Source organism: Lolium perenne, chromosome 1 (genome assembly GCF_019359855.2).
Source record: "Lolium perenne isolate Kyuss_39 chromosome 1, Kyuss_2.0, whole genome shotgun sequence".
Lineage (NCBI taxonomy): Eukaryota > Viridiplantae > Streptophyta > Magnoliopsida > Poales > Poaceae > Lolium > Lolium perenne.
In genome coordinates this window covers 205,834,948-205,849,991 of record NC_067244.2, presented here as the reverse complement: position 1 = coordinate 205,849,991, position 15,044 = coordinate 205,834,948, and the positions used below count along the sequence as shown (strand labels likewise).

General features: G+C 43.9%; 2 protein-coding genes and 1 long non-coding RNA gene across 5 annotated transcripts in view; all 3 read left to right on the top strand.

Annotated features, from left to right (window-relative positions):
• Positions 1-6,181: 6,181 nt before the first annotated feature.
• LOC127320848 (uncharacterized) overlaps positions 6,182-15,044 on the top strand; it is a 144,660-nt gene continuing 135,797 nt past the window's right edge. The window contains exons 1-4 of one of the 3 annotated variants that reach the window (XM_051349941.2): positions 6,186-6,722; positions 6,820-7,381; positions 7,710-7,983; positions 8,830-9,119. In XM_051349941.2, coding sequence (XP_051205901.1) covers positions 6,869-7,381; positions 7,710-7,983; positions 8,830-8,870 — 828 coding nt within the window. In that variant the 5' untranslated portion in view covers positions 6,186-6,722; positions 6,820-6,868 and the 3' untranslated portion in view covers positions 8,871-9,119. Of the gene's footprint in view, positions 7,382-7,709; positions 7,984-8,829; positions 9,120-15,044 lie in introns of those variants that run through there. The other 2 variants (XM_051349935.2, XM_071822814.1) reach the window with 2 other exon arrangements.
• LOC127336589 (respiratory burst oxidase homolog protein C) lies at positions 9,961-14,965 on the top strand. The gene is made up of 4 exons (XM_071824986.1): positions 9,961-10,347; positions 13,003-13,131; positions 14,455-14,533; positions 14,623-14,965. Exons 1-4 carry the CDS (start codon positions 9,961-9,963, stop codon positions 14,730-14,732), a joined length of 705 nt encoding a protein of 234 aa, XP_071681087.1. The 3' UTR covers positions 14,733-14,965.
• LOC127320869 (uncharacterized) lies at positions 10,573-11,322 on the top strand. Its single transcript, XR_011747491.1, has 2 exons — positions 10,573-11,055; positions 11,166-11,322. It is a non-coding gene; the product is annotated as an uncharacterized lncRNA (long non-coding RNA).

Genomic DNA, 15,044 nt, shown 5'->3' with positions numbered 1-15,044 from the left:
TCAATCTTACGGGCTTGCTGTAAACAAATGATTAAACGTATGGTGTGGAGAATGATGTTTGCTTGCAAAGAACAACAGAGAATAATGATTGCAGTAGGTTGTATTTCAGATGTAAAAGAATGGACCGGGGTCCACAGTTCACTAGTGGTGTCTCTCCAATAAGATAAATAACATGTTGGGTGAACAAATTACAGTTGGGCAATTGACAAATAGAGAGGGCATAACAATGCACATACATATCATGATGACTACTATGAGATTTACTTAGGGCATTACGACAAAGAACATGGACCGCTATCCAGCATGCATCTATGCCTAAAAAGTCCACCTTCGGGTTAGCATCCGCACCCCTTCCAGTATTAAGTTGCAAACAACAGACAATTGCATTAAGTACTGTGCGTAATGTAAACAATACAAATATCCTTAGACAAAGCATTGATGTTTTATCCCTAGCGGCAACAACACATCCACAACCTTAGGGGTTGCTGTCACTCCCCCAGATTCAGTGGAGACATGAACCCACTATCGAGCATAAATACTCCCTTTTGGAGTTACAAGTATCAACTTGGCCAGAGCCTCTACTAGCAACGGAGAGCATGCAAGATCATAAACAACACATATATGATAGATCGATAATCAACTTGACATAGTATTCCATATTCATCGGATCCCAACAAACACAACATGTAGCATTACAAATAGATGATCTTGATCATGATAGGCAGCTCACAAGATCTAAACATGATAGCACAAGAGGAGAAGACAACCATCTAGCTACTGCTATGGACCCATAGTCCAAGGATGAACTACTCACGCATCAGTCCGGAGGCGGGCATGGTGATGTAGAGCCCTCCGGTGATGATTCCCCTCTCCGGCAGGGTGCCAGAGGTGATCTTTAGAACCCCCAAGATGGGGTTGACAGCGGCGGTGTCTCGGTAACTTTTCTCGTATCATGGCTCTCGGTACTAGGGTTTTCGCGATGGAAGGATTATATAGGCGAAGGGGCAGAGTCGGGGGACGCCCGAGGGGCCCACCCCATATGGCGGCGCGGCTAGGGGTGGGGCCGCTCCCCCTATGGTGTGGCCGCCTCGTGGCCCCTCTTCGTCTCCTCTTCGGTAATCTGGAAGACTCCGTGGAAAATAAGACCGTGGGCTTTTGTTTCGTCCAATTCCGAGAATATTTCCTGTGTAGGATTTCTGAAACTAAAAACAGCAGAAAACAGGAACTAACGCTTCGGCATCTTATTAATAGGTTAGTGCCGGAAAATGCATAAAAATAATATAAAGTGTATGAAACCAAAAACAGCAGAAAACAGGAACTGGCGCTTCGGCATCTTGTTAATAGGTTAGTGCCGGAAAATGCATAAAAATGATATAAAGTGTATATAAAACATGTGAGTATTGTCATAAAACTAGCATGGAACATAAGAAATTATAGATACGTTTGAGACGTATCAGTACCTATGGAATATTCCTTCATATAAACTCAATGAAAACATTAGTCCATAGGGGTTGTCATTAATTACCAAAACCACACATAGGGGCAATATACCCTTACACAAACTAAGGAGGGCAAAGCTGATGAGGGGTTGAAGAATACAAGAGAGGAGCTTACTGACATAGGACTTCATGACTCAATGGGGATTGCCTCATATCCAAGACCTGATGGTAAGGCTCCAGTTTTGCTGATGGCCTCATCAATCAATACAAGTTCTACTTCTTCATTCTCCTTAATTGAATGCTCACCTAAAATTATGCCACCTCGACCTACTTTGGAGGAGGTTATTGCTTTTGGGGAATCCTTAAGCCCTCATTGGATTTGAGGACTAGTAAGAGGTTGGGTGGCCAGCCTGGAGTGGATATGCCCCAGTTGGAGAAGGCAATGATGAATGCACAGTCGAGAGATGTTCCTTCTGCTGCAGGTAAGCCTTTAACTCCAAAGTACTCAATTGTTAACATACCTGATTCGGATATTATTCTTAAGGTGGATTGTTTGGGAATATCGTTAGGACAATCCAAAGGGGAGGTGTTAAAATCAATTAAAGGGATCAAGTTATTAGAAGAGGAACAAATTTTAACGGTTTTGCAAAAGAATGTAGATGAGAATGTGAATAAGGATGAAGGTCCTTCAACTCTTGTAATGTCTAAAGTTTCTACTCTATGTGAGGATTTGGTTGAGGATGAGGGCATCCCACTGGACTTAGATGATCATTTGGAACATCTAGAGCCGGTAGTTAAGGTAAATAAAATTAGGGCCAGAAAAATTTACGATACTACTAATATTCGTAAAAGTACTAGGAGAAGAATTAAAAAACAGTTTTCATAATGCAGAATATAAAAGGAATGAATTGGAATCCTGGTGGTTTTGGTGATACTGCTAAGCATCTTTTTATCAAAGAGGCAATTAGAGAACATAAATTAGATTTTGTAGCCTTGTTGGAGACTGGAAGATCTAATTTCTCTATTCCTTTTTTGAATCAACTTGCTGCGGGATACAATTACTCATGGTTCTGTTTACCACCTCATGGTCGATCTGGAGGCATTTTAGTAGGAATAAATTCGGACACTATTGAGGTTTTAAAGGTGTGTACAGGAGATTTTTGTGTTAAACTACATATTAAATGCAAAAGAGATGGTTTCAAATGGATTTTAGTGCCAGTCTATGGGGCTGCCCAAGATGCACATAAAGCTGAATTTTTAGCAGAATTAGTGCGAACGTGTGAGACTGAAACATTACCTATGTTGGTAGGTGGTGATTTCAATATTATTCGAAAGCGTGAAGAAAAAAACAATGATAACTTTAAGGCTTGTTGGCCTTTTGTATTTAATGCAATTACTGAGCATTTGAATCTGCGTGAAATTACTCTATCAGGGAGACAGTTTACATGGGCGAGTCGTCGAGCGGAACCAACTAATTAGAATCTAGATAGAGTTCTAGCCTCCATTTCTTGGGAACAAAAAATCCCCTTAGTCATTGTTCGTGCATTGACAAGCGAGGATTCTGATCATACACTGATTCTTATTGATTCAGGGGTGAAAACACACTTGGGTAATAAGCCTAAATTTTCCTTTGAGTTGCATTGGTTGCGACAAGAAGGATTTTTTTGAGATGATTGAAAAGGAGTGAAATTCGGTGATGGTATGATTGAATCCAATGGATGTTTGGTTGAATAAGCTAAGACATATAAGAAAGTTTCTAAAAGGATGGGCAAAAATCAAAGTGGAAAATATAAGAAAGAGAAGGAGAGACTACTGGGTGTTATTGATCATTTACATGTGAAAGCTGAAACAAATAACTTGAATGTGTCGGAAAGATAAGTTCTAAAAAAGCAAATGATGAGCTAAATAAATTAAGAAGAGAAGAGGAGTCTAAGTGGGCTCAAAGAGAGAAGGTTAAACATGTTCAAGAAGGGGGTAATAATACGAGATACATCCATTTGATTGCAAATGGAAAGCATCGAAAAAAGGAAAAAATTCAGTTAGAACAACAAGAAGGCACCATTGTTGGTGAAGATAATCTCAAGGTCTATATTACTGAATTCTATAAGAAATTGTTTGGGGCACCGGCGTCAAATAATATTTCATTAATTGAAGAGGAGGTGCATGACATACCTCAGATCTCTGATGTTGAGAATGACATTCTGACTACTCCTTTTTCTGAGGAAAAGGTTTATGAGGCGATCTCACAGATGGAACATAATAAAGCTCCTGGGCTTGATGGTTTCCCGGCGGAGTTTTATCAAAAAATTTGGGTGGTAATAAAGGATGAATTGATGGCGCTTTTTAATCAGTTCAGTATTGGGGACTTGCCTCTTTATAAACCGAATTTTGGCGTAATCGCATTATTACCCAAGAAAGAGGATGCAGTTCAGGTACATCAATATGGACCAATTTGTTTATTAAATGTGTGTTTTAAAATATTTACTAAAGCGGGTACAAATCACATAACGGGGATTGCCCAAGGGTTATAAAACCAACCCAATCGGCTTTTATGTCAGGGAGGAATATATTAGAAGGGGTGGTCATTCTGCATGAAACTATTCATGAGTTACATAATAAGAAAATGGATGGGGTTTTATTTAAGATTGATTTCGAAAAGGCGTATGATAAAATTAAATGGCCCTTCTTACAACAAACTTTAAGAATGAAGGGATTTCCTACAGAATGGTGCACAATGGTTAAACAGTTTGTTCACGGGGGGAGTGTAGGCGTAAAGGTAAATGATGATATTGGTCATTACTTTCAGACAAAAAAAGGTTTAAGACAAGGAGATCCCTTGTCTCCAATGCTCTTTAATATTGTAGTTGATATGCTTGCCATCATAATCGAATGAGCGAAGAATGATGGTCAAGTTGGGGGGCTCATTCCTCATCTGGTTGAGGGTGGCATCTCTATATTACAATATGCTGATGACACTATCCTTTTTTTGGAGCACGGCCTCTTGAAAGCTGTTAATATGAAACTAATATTATGTCTGTTTGAAGAGCTCTCGGGACTTAAAATAAATTTCCATAAAAGTGAGATTTTCTGTTTTGGTAAGGCAAAAGAGGAGGTAGATCAGTATAAGCAAATTTTTGGATGTGATGATGGTTCCTTACCTTTTCGGTACTTAGGTATTCCTATTCACTACAGAAAACTTAGAAATTCTGATTGGTATCCAGTGTAGACTCGATTTGAAAGCAAATTGGGATGCTGGAAAGGAAAATTACTGTCCTATGGGGATAGACTTGTTCTTATCAATTCAGTTTTAACAAGTTTACCTATGTTTATGATGTATTTTCTAGAGATGCCTGTTGGGGTAAGAAAAATAATGGACTTTTATAGGTCGAGATTCTTTTGGCAGTCCGATGAGAATAAGAGAAAATATAGACTTACTAAATGGAATGTTGTCTGCCGATCCAAAGATCAGGGGGGATTAGGGTTTGAGGTCCTCGAACTCAAAAATAGATGTTTATTAAGTAAGTGGCTTTATAAACTACTTTATGAGGATGGAGTGTGGCAAGAACTGCTAGAGAATAAATACCTAAGACAAAGAATCTTATCTCAGGTCACATCTAAGCCTACTGACTCTCCTTTTTGGAAGGGATTGATGTGGGTTAAGGATGATTTCTTTAGTAGAGGTTTCTTCAAAATTGGCAATGGAGCAAATACTCGTTTTTGGGAAGATACTTGGTTAGGAAAAATACCGCTAGCACAACAATATCCATCTTTATACAATATTGTGCATCACAAGAATGTAACGGTAGCCCATGTGTTAGCTCAAACACCTCTGAATATTAGTTTCCGAAGGTTGTTGGTGGGTAACAAATGTTGTGGTTACAATTATGCCAAAAATTTATGATGGTTAATCTGAATGAAGAAAACGATAGATTTTGAATGGACTCTTACAACTAGTGGTTTGTTTACGTCAAATCTATGTATGAAGATCTTATGAATGATCACACCCATTTCTTGAGAAAATACCTATGGAAAGTAAAAGTCCCACTGAAGATATTTTTTATGTGGTTTCTTAATAATAAGGTTTTGCTTACTAAAAATAATTTAGCTAAACATCGATGGAATGGGTGTATGAAATATGTTTTTTGCGGAGAGCAGGAGACTTTTGAACACCACTTCATAAATTGTCCTTTAGCTAAATTACTGTGGCACATTTGATCTTCCACCTCCAACCAATATTACGAATATGTTTGGTAATTGGTTAGGAGGAGTCGATAGACAGTCTAAGGCATTCATTCGTATTGAGGTGTCTGCCTTATGTTGGTCTATTTGGAGGGCGAGGAATGATATTATTTTTAATAAAAAACAATCTTTTCACTTTTTGCAGGTTATCCATATGGTGGCACATTGAATTCAGGTGTGGGCTCTGTTGTCACCAGAGGGGCAACGGGATGCTATGGCTACTGGCTGCACACGGCTCCAGATGGTCGCTCAAGATATCTTGTGCCAGGCTGGTTGGTGACACACTAGGCGACTACAGTGATGTGTAGTCTTTTGCTGATTTCTTTCTTTCGCTGGTTGATTCTTGTATCAATCCTGAACGATGCTTGAGTGGTTCTTAAACTTTGTAATCGTAATTTTTTAATAAAAGATCGTGTTCATTATCACGATGCAGAAGCCGGGGTTTTATTCCCCATTTCGAAAAAAATAAAGTGAATTATTACAAGAAAAAAAAATACAGAGAGATGATCAGCAGTGTGACTAGTGTGCCGTGTCCGTGCTGCGCTGGTCGAGCCGACCACGAGAAGTTCGCAACGCACCATGTCATAGTTTTACTCTCACGAACCAAGCTCTGCATCCTCGTTTAGCGAGCAACGGGAAGGAGGGAGAGCAGAGAGCACGCACGCACGGCACTACCGATTCGCCGGGCTGGATCTCATGGTGATTCGCTCGCTCCTCGCCGTCGTCGCGCTGCCTCGCTTCGCTGGTGCCGGGCGGCCGCGTTGGCAAGGAGAGGGAGCAGTGCCACCGGCCGTTTCGTCGTCGCGCCGGCGCGGCGGGAGAGGCTCTTCCGGGGAAGGGGAAGGAAGGGTGGTACGGCGCAGCCGGCCCTGGCCGACGCCGCCGGCGCAGGAACAGAAGAGGGTCGTGGAGAGACCCGCGCTCGTGAGGGTTTGGGCCTGGCGGGCCGGGCCGAGAAAAGAGCCCGCAAGCCCAGCTAGTGCCCAAAGCCCGGTAAGGCGATGGCGTGTCAGGCTGGCACCTTGAAATACTTGGCGCCCGAAGGTAACCGTCTCAACTCTCAACAAACATCGCTCATCTCGCCTCTCCTCTCCTCCTCTTCACCCCCTCGCCGGAGCCCACCTCTCCCTCCACCTCGCAGCGGCCACCGCCTCTGCTCTTCGGCGGTCCAGCAGCGCCGACAGCGACCGATGGACCAGTTCCCCCCCGACGGGTACCCCGTGCGGCTGCGGAGCGCCGTGCACGGCACCTACCTCCACGCCGACAAGGACGGGCATGGCGTCTCACTCAGCCGTCGTCGGGCGTCCATGAAGGTGGCGTGGGTGGTGCACCGCTACTTCGGGGACGACCAGCACGTGCTCCTCCACAGCGCCGCCTACGGCCGCTACCTCTCCGCCACCCAAGCCTCGGCGCCGCGTGACTGCCCCGGCTTCCGCGTCGCGCTGCGTAACTACGACGAGCTTGAGGATGAGGCCATCAGGTGGCAGCCCTTCAGGGTCCAGCCCGGGGCCGAGATCCTGCTCTGCCGCCACGTCGCCCAGGGCGACCGCCACGGCTACCTCCGCGCCAACGGCAAGTACCTCCCCTGGAACGGTAGCATCGTCAGCGTCCACGATGTCGACAACATCAGCACCATGATGCGGTGGGTGGTGGAGCTCGTCCCCAGCAGCGAGCGCATCCCCCGCCTTCCACGTCCGTCTAGGGTGAGTTCGCCATGCCCGCTTCTGGATTCTTCTCGATCGAGTTGCTTTCGGGATTTGGGGGGCGGTTCGATTCAGCGAATCTGGTTCTAGAATGTCGTTAATCTGCGTCGGAATTTAACCGCGGGGATCGCAAGTTGTGTTAAATTCATTCGCCTGGGAGCAATCCTTGGTTCTGTTGGAGCAGTTCTTGGGTTGCCGCCTCTGTTTCTTGATTTCCTGCGCCTCCGTATTTGTGTTTTCGATCATGAAATTCAGCGCAGTACCCTGCTTCTTTCATCTCCCTGCCTGAATATAATCATGCTTCTCTGCAAATCGCAACTCAACGCAGCTCCACCTCTCTGTCCTGCTGTCGTCGCGGTCGCGGATGGTGGTGTTCACGGTGAACGGCGAATGGTGCTACGCTGCCGCCGTTAATTTCAGTTTCAGGGGAAGGTTCGTGTACCACCTGAGGAACGAGCTGGCCACACGGCTGGGCATCCCAGGGAACGTCTCCAACAACCTCGTCATGTACGTCCGAGCGGGCAGATACGGGCGCATTACCCCACTCGTCGCCAACCTATCCCACAGCACAGAGATCCTCGTAATCACGGGCGATATGCCAGGTGAGAGACCCTGATATATGTGGAACTGGCAGATACTATTTGCTGCATGGCCATGATCTTTTGGTGTTTGTATTAGTGGAGTGCTAATCTGCCTGTGCTTTTTATCTACAAAATCTGCCTGTGCTTGGGAAGCTTATACTGAAACCGTTATAGTTCGGATCAGATTATTCTAAATGGTAGTGTCAAGAAACTATTGTAGTCATTAGAACTTGTGAATTGTAGTCAGTTAGGACTAGGTAACTGTATGAACTGCTGTAGTCTTGTAGGTATGAGTAGTCGAAAAGTAAAGGTAGCTGAACCTAAACAATAGGTATTTACAGTGTTCCTGTTGGATTTATCAGTCTGTGTATGCTAGAAAGTTGTTTAAAGCTAGTTGGTTGCTGGGGAAAATTATTTCACCAGTCACTTGTTCATACTCAACTCAACCTTGCTATGGAAATTATTGGTTCTGAAATAACTGTAGTAGTAGGTTCAGAGGATTTAGTTCTCAACGTATTGCCATTTGGTGCTAGTGAAAAACATTGGAACCTGAAAACCCAAATCAGTCCACTCATCTAGTTTCAGCTTCACAAAGAAGATACTGATTTACACTTATATGATTTGGCCTGTTGTAATTTTTTTGAACGAATGTGACCATAATTCAATGCAGCACTGCAGGAAAGCTAGTTTCCGCACATTAAATTATTTCCAGGGTTTATACATCAGCTGTCTTCTTGACCTTGCTGTTGACTTGTTTTAGCAATATGGAGCTATTGATCTGTTGCAACGGTTGCAGTTCATGTGTCATGATGCCTAACTTTTTCACTGATTTCTGCTAATACTGCTTCATTATTTTTGCTAATTCAGCAAACGGGGGGCCACGACACCCAGATTTCGATGCAGAGTAGAGAAAGTCCAGAGCAGATCTTTGCCTTCCAGTCAACCTCTTCAAAAGTGTTGCTGCCTCGGAAACTGTGACATGGAGAAATCTTAATTTTTTTGCATAGAGATATAGGTTGAGAAAACCTCTGTGGCTCTTGTGTTTCTGGCAAAACTTATCTGTTCTAGTGACATTGCTTTGACCACGCGGTTCGAAAAGTTCAGAACCTGATTGAATAATAATGCAGTGACCTTGGTCTTTAATGGCCACGTTCTTATTCTGGCAAAAACTTCATTTCTGTTAGCTGCATTTATCTTGGATGAAGCATCTGATTGTAGTGGTATGAATTTCACTCCAACCAAAGGCATCACTCTTTCTTTCCATTTTGTGTTGGCCCAGTTTAATTCTCTGATGAGTACTAGGGTGCAAAATTCTGAAGTCGAAAATATTATCTGAAATCCGGAAAATAATTCTGCCATGAGCCCATGAAGGTTGTTCTCAGTTTATGCAACCTTTTCCATTTTAGTTTCAGTACACTGAACACTGCAGTTCCTTTTGAAATTCTGGACATGCAGTGAACTCTGGTAGTTATATTGTTGCGAATCTTTGTTATTAAAATTACGGTGCCGAAGCGGGAGGCTTCTTACAAATTGTGCATATCGTACTTGTAACTAGTTCGTGAATGTGCGATACACAGATGCAGTTTTCACATAAACACTGGTTTTTTTTTTTTTTGAATTACATGAGTATTCGCCGAGTTTTGAGATGTAGTGAACGCTCATTTTGCAACTGTGAATTGCCTCTGGTACACCAACACACAAGGGCACAACTCTGTCCAAAGTCCAAACTCCAAACCGAGGTACATTGGAGAGGAAAAGAAAACGGCAAAGCAAAATTGTAACTCCCTCGTCAGCCCTCTTCCTTTTTCTTTGTATTTTATGAACTTGTTACTGCTGCTGTCTGTGCTTCCTGTAAACATGAGAAAAATTGCTAAATAATATATTGGTTATATCCTGTATTGGTTGGTTGCTTGTGAGACTCTGTTTGGCAGTTAAAAAAGAAGACTAGAATGCAAACATCGTCACCATGTAAGGTTTGATTACATGTTGATATAAAATATGGTATTCTCCGTCTTTATAGATGGCCCTTTCGGTGCACCAGCTCAAAATTACAAGAAATACGACATTCTTTTGCTTATCGGGCTTGGAATCGGTGCAACTCCTTTCATCAGCATACTGAAGGATCTCCTGCACAACCTGAAGTCCAGTCAAGTAAACTTCTCCAGCTGTTACTGGAAATTCTTTCTCATACATGAGCACAAATGTAGAATTAATAGAATGAGTTGGATTCAACAGGAGATGCAAAGCATGCAGGACGAGGAGTCAGGCAGCACCTTTAAGAGCAATGGTCCAAGCCGAGCTTACTTCTACTGGGTTACTAGGGAACAGGGCTCCTTTGAATGGTTCAAAGGTGTCATGAATGAAGTTGCTGAAAGCGATCGCGATGTACTACTCAACCCTAAGACTGATCATAGTGGTAAGTATCATGTAGTAGTATTATGCATATGATGCTTGTGTATGATACTATCTCTATAGTGGTTAGTATCATGAAGTATTACTCAACCCTAAGGCTGATCATAGTGGTAAGTATCATGTAGTAGTATCTTCTCTTTCTTAATAGATGGCCCGAGAGCATCGTCACATCTGGCTCTTCTTGCGTCGCCCCAAGATTCTTCTTAGATGGGCTGGACCGATGTTGACTCGCTGGCAGTTCGTGGGCTCGCAACCTCGCTTGCAGGATTGCTCGGCACCCATCCTCGTGGGCTTGCAGTGTGAAAAAAAAAATAGAACCGCTGTTCCTCTTCCGCAAGTGACCGGCCGCGACCTTCCTTTCTCCTCCCCACGAAAATTCCATCCATGACCTAAATCCCGATGGAAACGCCTCATAAATCCCAGCAATTACCATCGGAAACTGCTCCATGGAACTCATCCGTCGCCACCACCATCATAAAAATCAGGCCATGCCGCGCCCAACACCAGTCCGTTTGTCGTTTCGCATAGGTCGGGCGGCACACAACAGATGCGTTAGTCAGGAAGAAGCCGTCGTCTCCAGGACGCCACCAGCCCTGATTGGTTTCAAGGGATCTAGGATCGAGTACATAGTGACTCATGGATGCGGGCAGTCCTGGTAGCAACGCCACCATCCCTGATTGAGTACATCTCTTTTGTCTACCTGCATCATGTCTTCCACTCCCCTCATATAGAGATTACTGGGTCTGAATCATTTACTCTCAAAGTCTCAAAGATGGTTTGCTTATTCACAGGTTCATATATCTCTGTCCTCTAGGTCTCCGGCCGTCCGTCTGCATATTACTGGATTCCTGGTTATTTTATTCTGTATGTGCGAAACTGAGATTTGCAGTTCCCATAAGATGTTGTAACTGAGCTATTTCATATGATTTATGCAGATCATTTGGATTTTGGTTAGCTAATTCTCCCAGTCTCAGTGCATCGTCTTAAAACAATGTGATGCTACTTTGTACTGGTTTCGGCAGCTTAGGTACTACTGATCTTTTTCCTCCTTCTAGGATCACTACCTGTCATTTATGAGGTGTCGCACGGCTCATGTTAATAGAATCTTTGAAGCAATTCAAAACGGATTCTGCAGGGCTATTATTTGATTGTTATATATCAATAGATGAAGGCGAATTATCAAGTTCAGAACTTCAAATGTCAGCATGTATTTGTCTTACACCTCAAGGCTATATATCATGTATTCCCACATTCTGAAAGCCTATTTGTTATTCTCCTTAGACACACTCAATCACTTCGGCTTTGCTCTGATATCTGCTATTTCTATGGTTGAGGATGCATGCTATATGAAAGAATTGGTTAACACGTTGTTTAATTGGGGGCCTTTTGAGATTCAGGATAAGATATTCCTGCCTGAACTACCTAGATGAGTTGTTGGTAATGGAAATATAAACTGTTGTCCTACAAAATTTTGGTACATCTTTGCTCAATTTGTCCATATACGAGCAAATTAACTCCATTACACTGCACATATTCTTCAGGTATGAATTACAGGACCATATGTATTTTTGCTTGATATGTGTATTATTATCTCAAGTAGATGTTATTTATTGCTGTCTTGGATACAAAACTTATATATTTTGGCAGGCTGAAATACTCGATCGTGGATATATATAGGTAGACCCATGTTGTTGTCTACCTTTTCTTTTGAATAATGTTGTTTTGCCATGCTTATTTTAGTGTTAAATTTAGATCGTACTCTATATGACAATAATGTGTTATCCATATGAAATATTGATTTGATGATATTCACATCATCATGCTTCAGATTTATACTGGACAAACATGTGTTCTACTATTTTTTAAGATTCATTTTGCATCCTAGGTGGTAAACTCAATATGCAAAGTGTTTCTTCTACATGTCCGGGAACATGAAACAAAGAGTACAGGTTTTGCCACGATTATTTGCATAACCGGCAATAATAGGAAATTTGTTTAACAAATTTGTTTTCATATGCAAGTGGGAAATACATTGTTGTGGATAAACATGCCCATAAATCTACCAAGTAATACGCATGTATGTATATTTTGAAAAATATAAATATTTTTTCAACCTATGCTTCTTATGAATAAAAGCATATCGATCCATAAATATTTTTTCAACCTATGCTTCTTATGAATAAAGTGTTTTAGTTTATGCCTTTTTGTTCTCATATATGTCCGCAACAACGCGCGGGGAATCATCTAGTTGTGCATATGATGCTTGTGTATGATACTATCTCTATAGTGGTTTCTGCTAGTATTATGCATATGATGCTTGTGTATGATACTATCTCTATAGTAGTATCATAGTCATGCTATATTTATTACTTTTTAGAATCTCAATGCAAATTTGTGCACAAGATTTGTTTGGCATTAACTTTTCTCGTGATGCGCGCTATGATACAATATCTACCTATGTTACTCTAATCTCCTCTCTCCTCTTTAATTAGCTGCCACATCAGTATTTTTGTGGGATCAATGTACATGATACAACTATGGCTAGCCTAACTGCTTCAGTAAACAGCAACTTCACATTCTCGCTGTCATTTCAATTACAAGAAAGTAACTTAATCTCTCACTCTACAGAATGCCATAGAGATGCACAACTACCTGACCAGTGTGTACGAGGAAGGCGATGCAAGGTCAGCTCTGATTGCCATGGTTCAATCCCTCCAACACGCAAAAGACGGTGTGGACATCGTATCCGGCAGAAAGGTTTTCCCCTTCCCACAGCCCCTGTTAGAGCATCTCCAACAGACGCTGTAAATTTCGGCGCGCTATACCTTCCTTTCGACGTGCTGTAAACGTTTGCCGCACGCTTTGCCGCACTTTGCCCCGCCGGACGCGCCAAAATGCAGCGCCTGCGCGGGCGGTAAAATTGGGCCTCCTTCGGACGCTCTAAAATATATCGCGCGCCGCCACGCGAACGGCTAGTTTTTTGTATATCGTTTGAAACGGATCAAACAAATCAAATAAAATTACGAAAATTTAACTGAAATTACGAAATATATTAAAAGTTCGACAAATACCGACATTTTATTTAAACTAAACTAAACTAAACTACTCGGAGTCCTCCCAATCGAAGTCCGACGATCCGCTAGTCGGAGTCGTGTCGGACACCGGAGTGGTCGTCCACTCAAAGGAGGAGGAGAAGGTCGGCATGTTCGTCGACGGTCCGGCGCCTCTCTTCTTTTCCTCCGCCCTCTTCGCCCTCCGCGCCGCCTTCTCCGCCCTCTCCGCCTTCCTCGCCGCCGACTCAGCGCGGCGCCTGTCGCGGTCGGCCTTCTTCATCGTGGCCGCCTTCGCCTTGGCCTCTTTCTTCTGCGCATAAAATGCCTCCGTGGCAGCGATGTCCTCCGGGAACGCGCGCGCCCACTCGAGGCGCACGCGCTCGTCCTGCTCCGCCACGTGCAGACGTTGCTCGAGCTCGCGGGCGCGGCGCCGCTGTTCGGTCGTGACGATCGGCGACGGCGGCGCGAGCATCTCCGCCTGCTCGCGCGTCCAAACGTCGTCGAAGTTCATGTGCCGGTGGGGACGGCCGAGGCGCCACTCGACGGTGTCGTAGGCTCGCGCTGCCTCATGCGCGGTGTCGAAGGTTCCGAGTCGGATCCGCTCCTCGCTGGAGCGGATCTCCGCGTCGAAGTGGCCGCTCGGCCGCGCGCGGACGCCGCGGTAGCCGGAGGCGGAGGCGGACCAGAGACGGAGGCGGACCGTCGGCGCGGAGGCAGAGCACTAGGGGAGAGAGAGCGAGGCGGAGCGACACGCGGAAGTTTCAGGCAGTTCGCGCGTGTCGCGTTTATAGCGCGCGCGGCAACTTTCCCGCATGGGATGGCGCAAACGCGCGGGCGCGGCAATTTTTTTACCGCGCGCCCTTTTCCCGCGTGTGCTGGAGCTTCGCGCGGGCGCCCGCGCGCGACAAACAGGCGTTTTTTTTTTGCCGCGTGCTCCTTTTACAACGTCTGTTGGAGATGCTCTTAACCTGCAAATAAATTCAGACACGTCATTTTTTAAACCTTTTTCTGACCGCTATTTTCGCAGATCCGGACACATTTCGCAAGGCCCAACTGGAGAAAGGTGTACTCTGATTTGGCCAATACCCACAAGAACGCTTGTATAGGTGAGTCACATCAGATCAAAATTCAAGTGTTGGATCATGCTTTACACTTTAACAGCGCAGAGATACTAAGGTTTTGCATAAATCCGCAGGTGTTTTCTACTGTGGATCTCCAACACTCACAAAAACACTCAAGGACCTTGCAGTAGAATTCAGCCACACAACAACAACGCGGTTCCATTTCCACAAGGAGAACTTCTAAGGTCAGGCCAGAAAGGAATTTGGTAGCGTCCTAGCATCATGTAGCAGCTCTAGCTCTGCGAGTGTCGTCGGGAGCTGGGGCACATATTGGTGTACAAAGTGCAAAGAGTTTTCAAAAAGTATGTGGCATTAGTTAGTGCTGCTTCCGTCCATAGATAGGAGGAGGAAATTCATGTATTCTTATTTTTTTCATCAGTGAGATTGCTTCTAGAATAAGTCAGAACTTGAACTTGAACAGGCATTGGCTTGGTTCAAAATTGATTGGATTAAGCTAGAGGTTGACTCAAAATTAAAGTGATTCACTTACTCATTT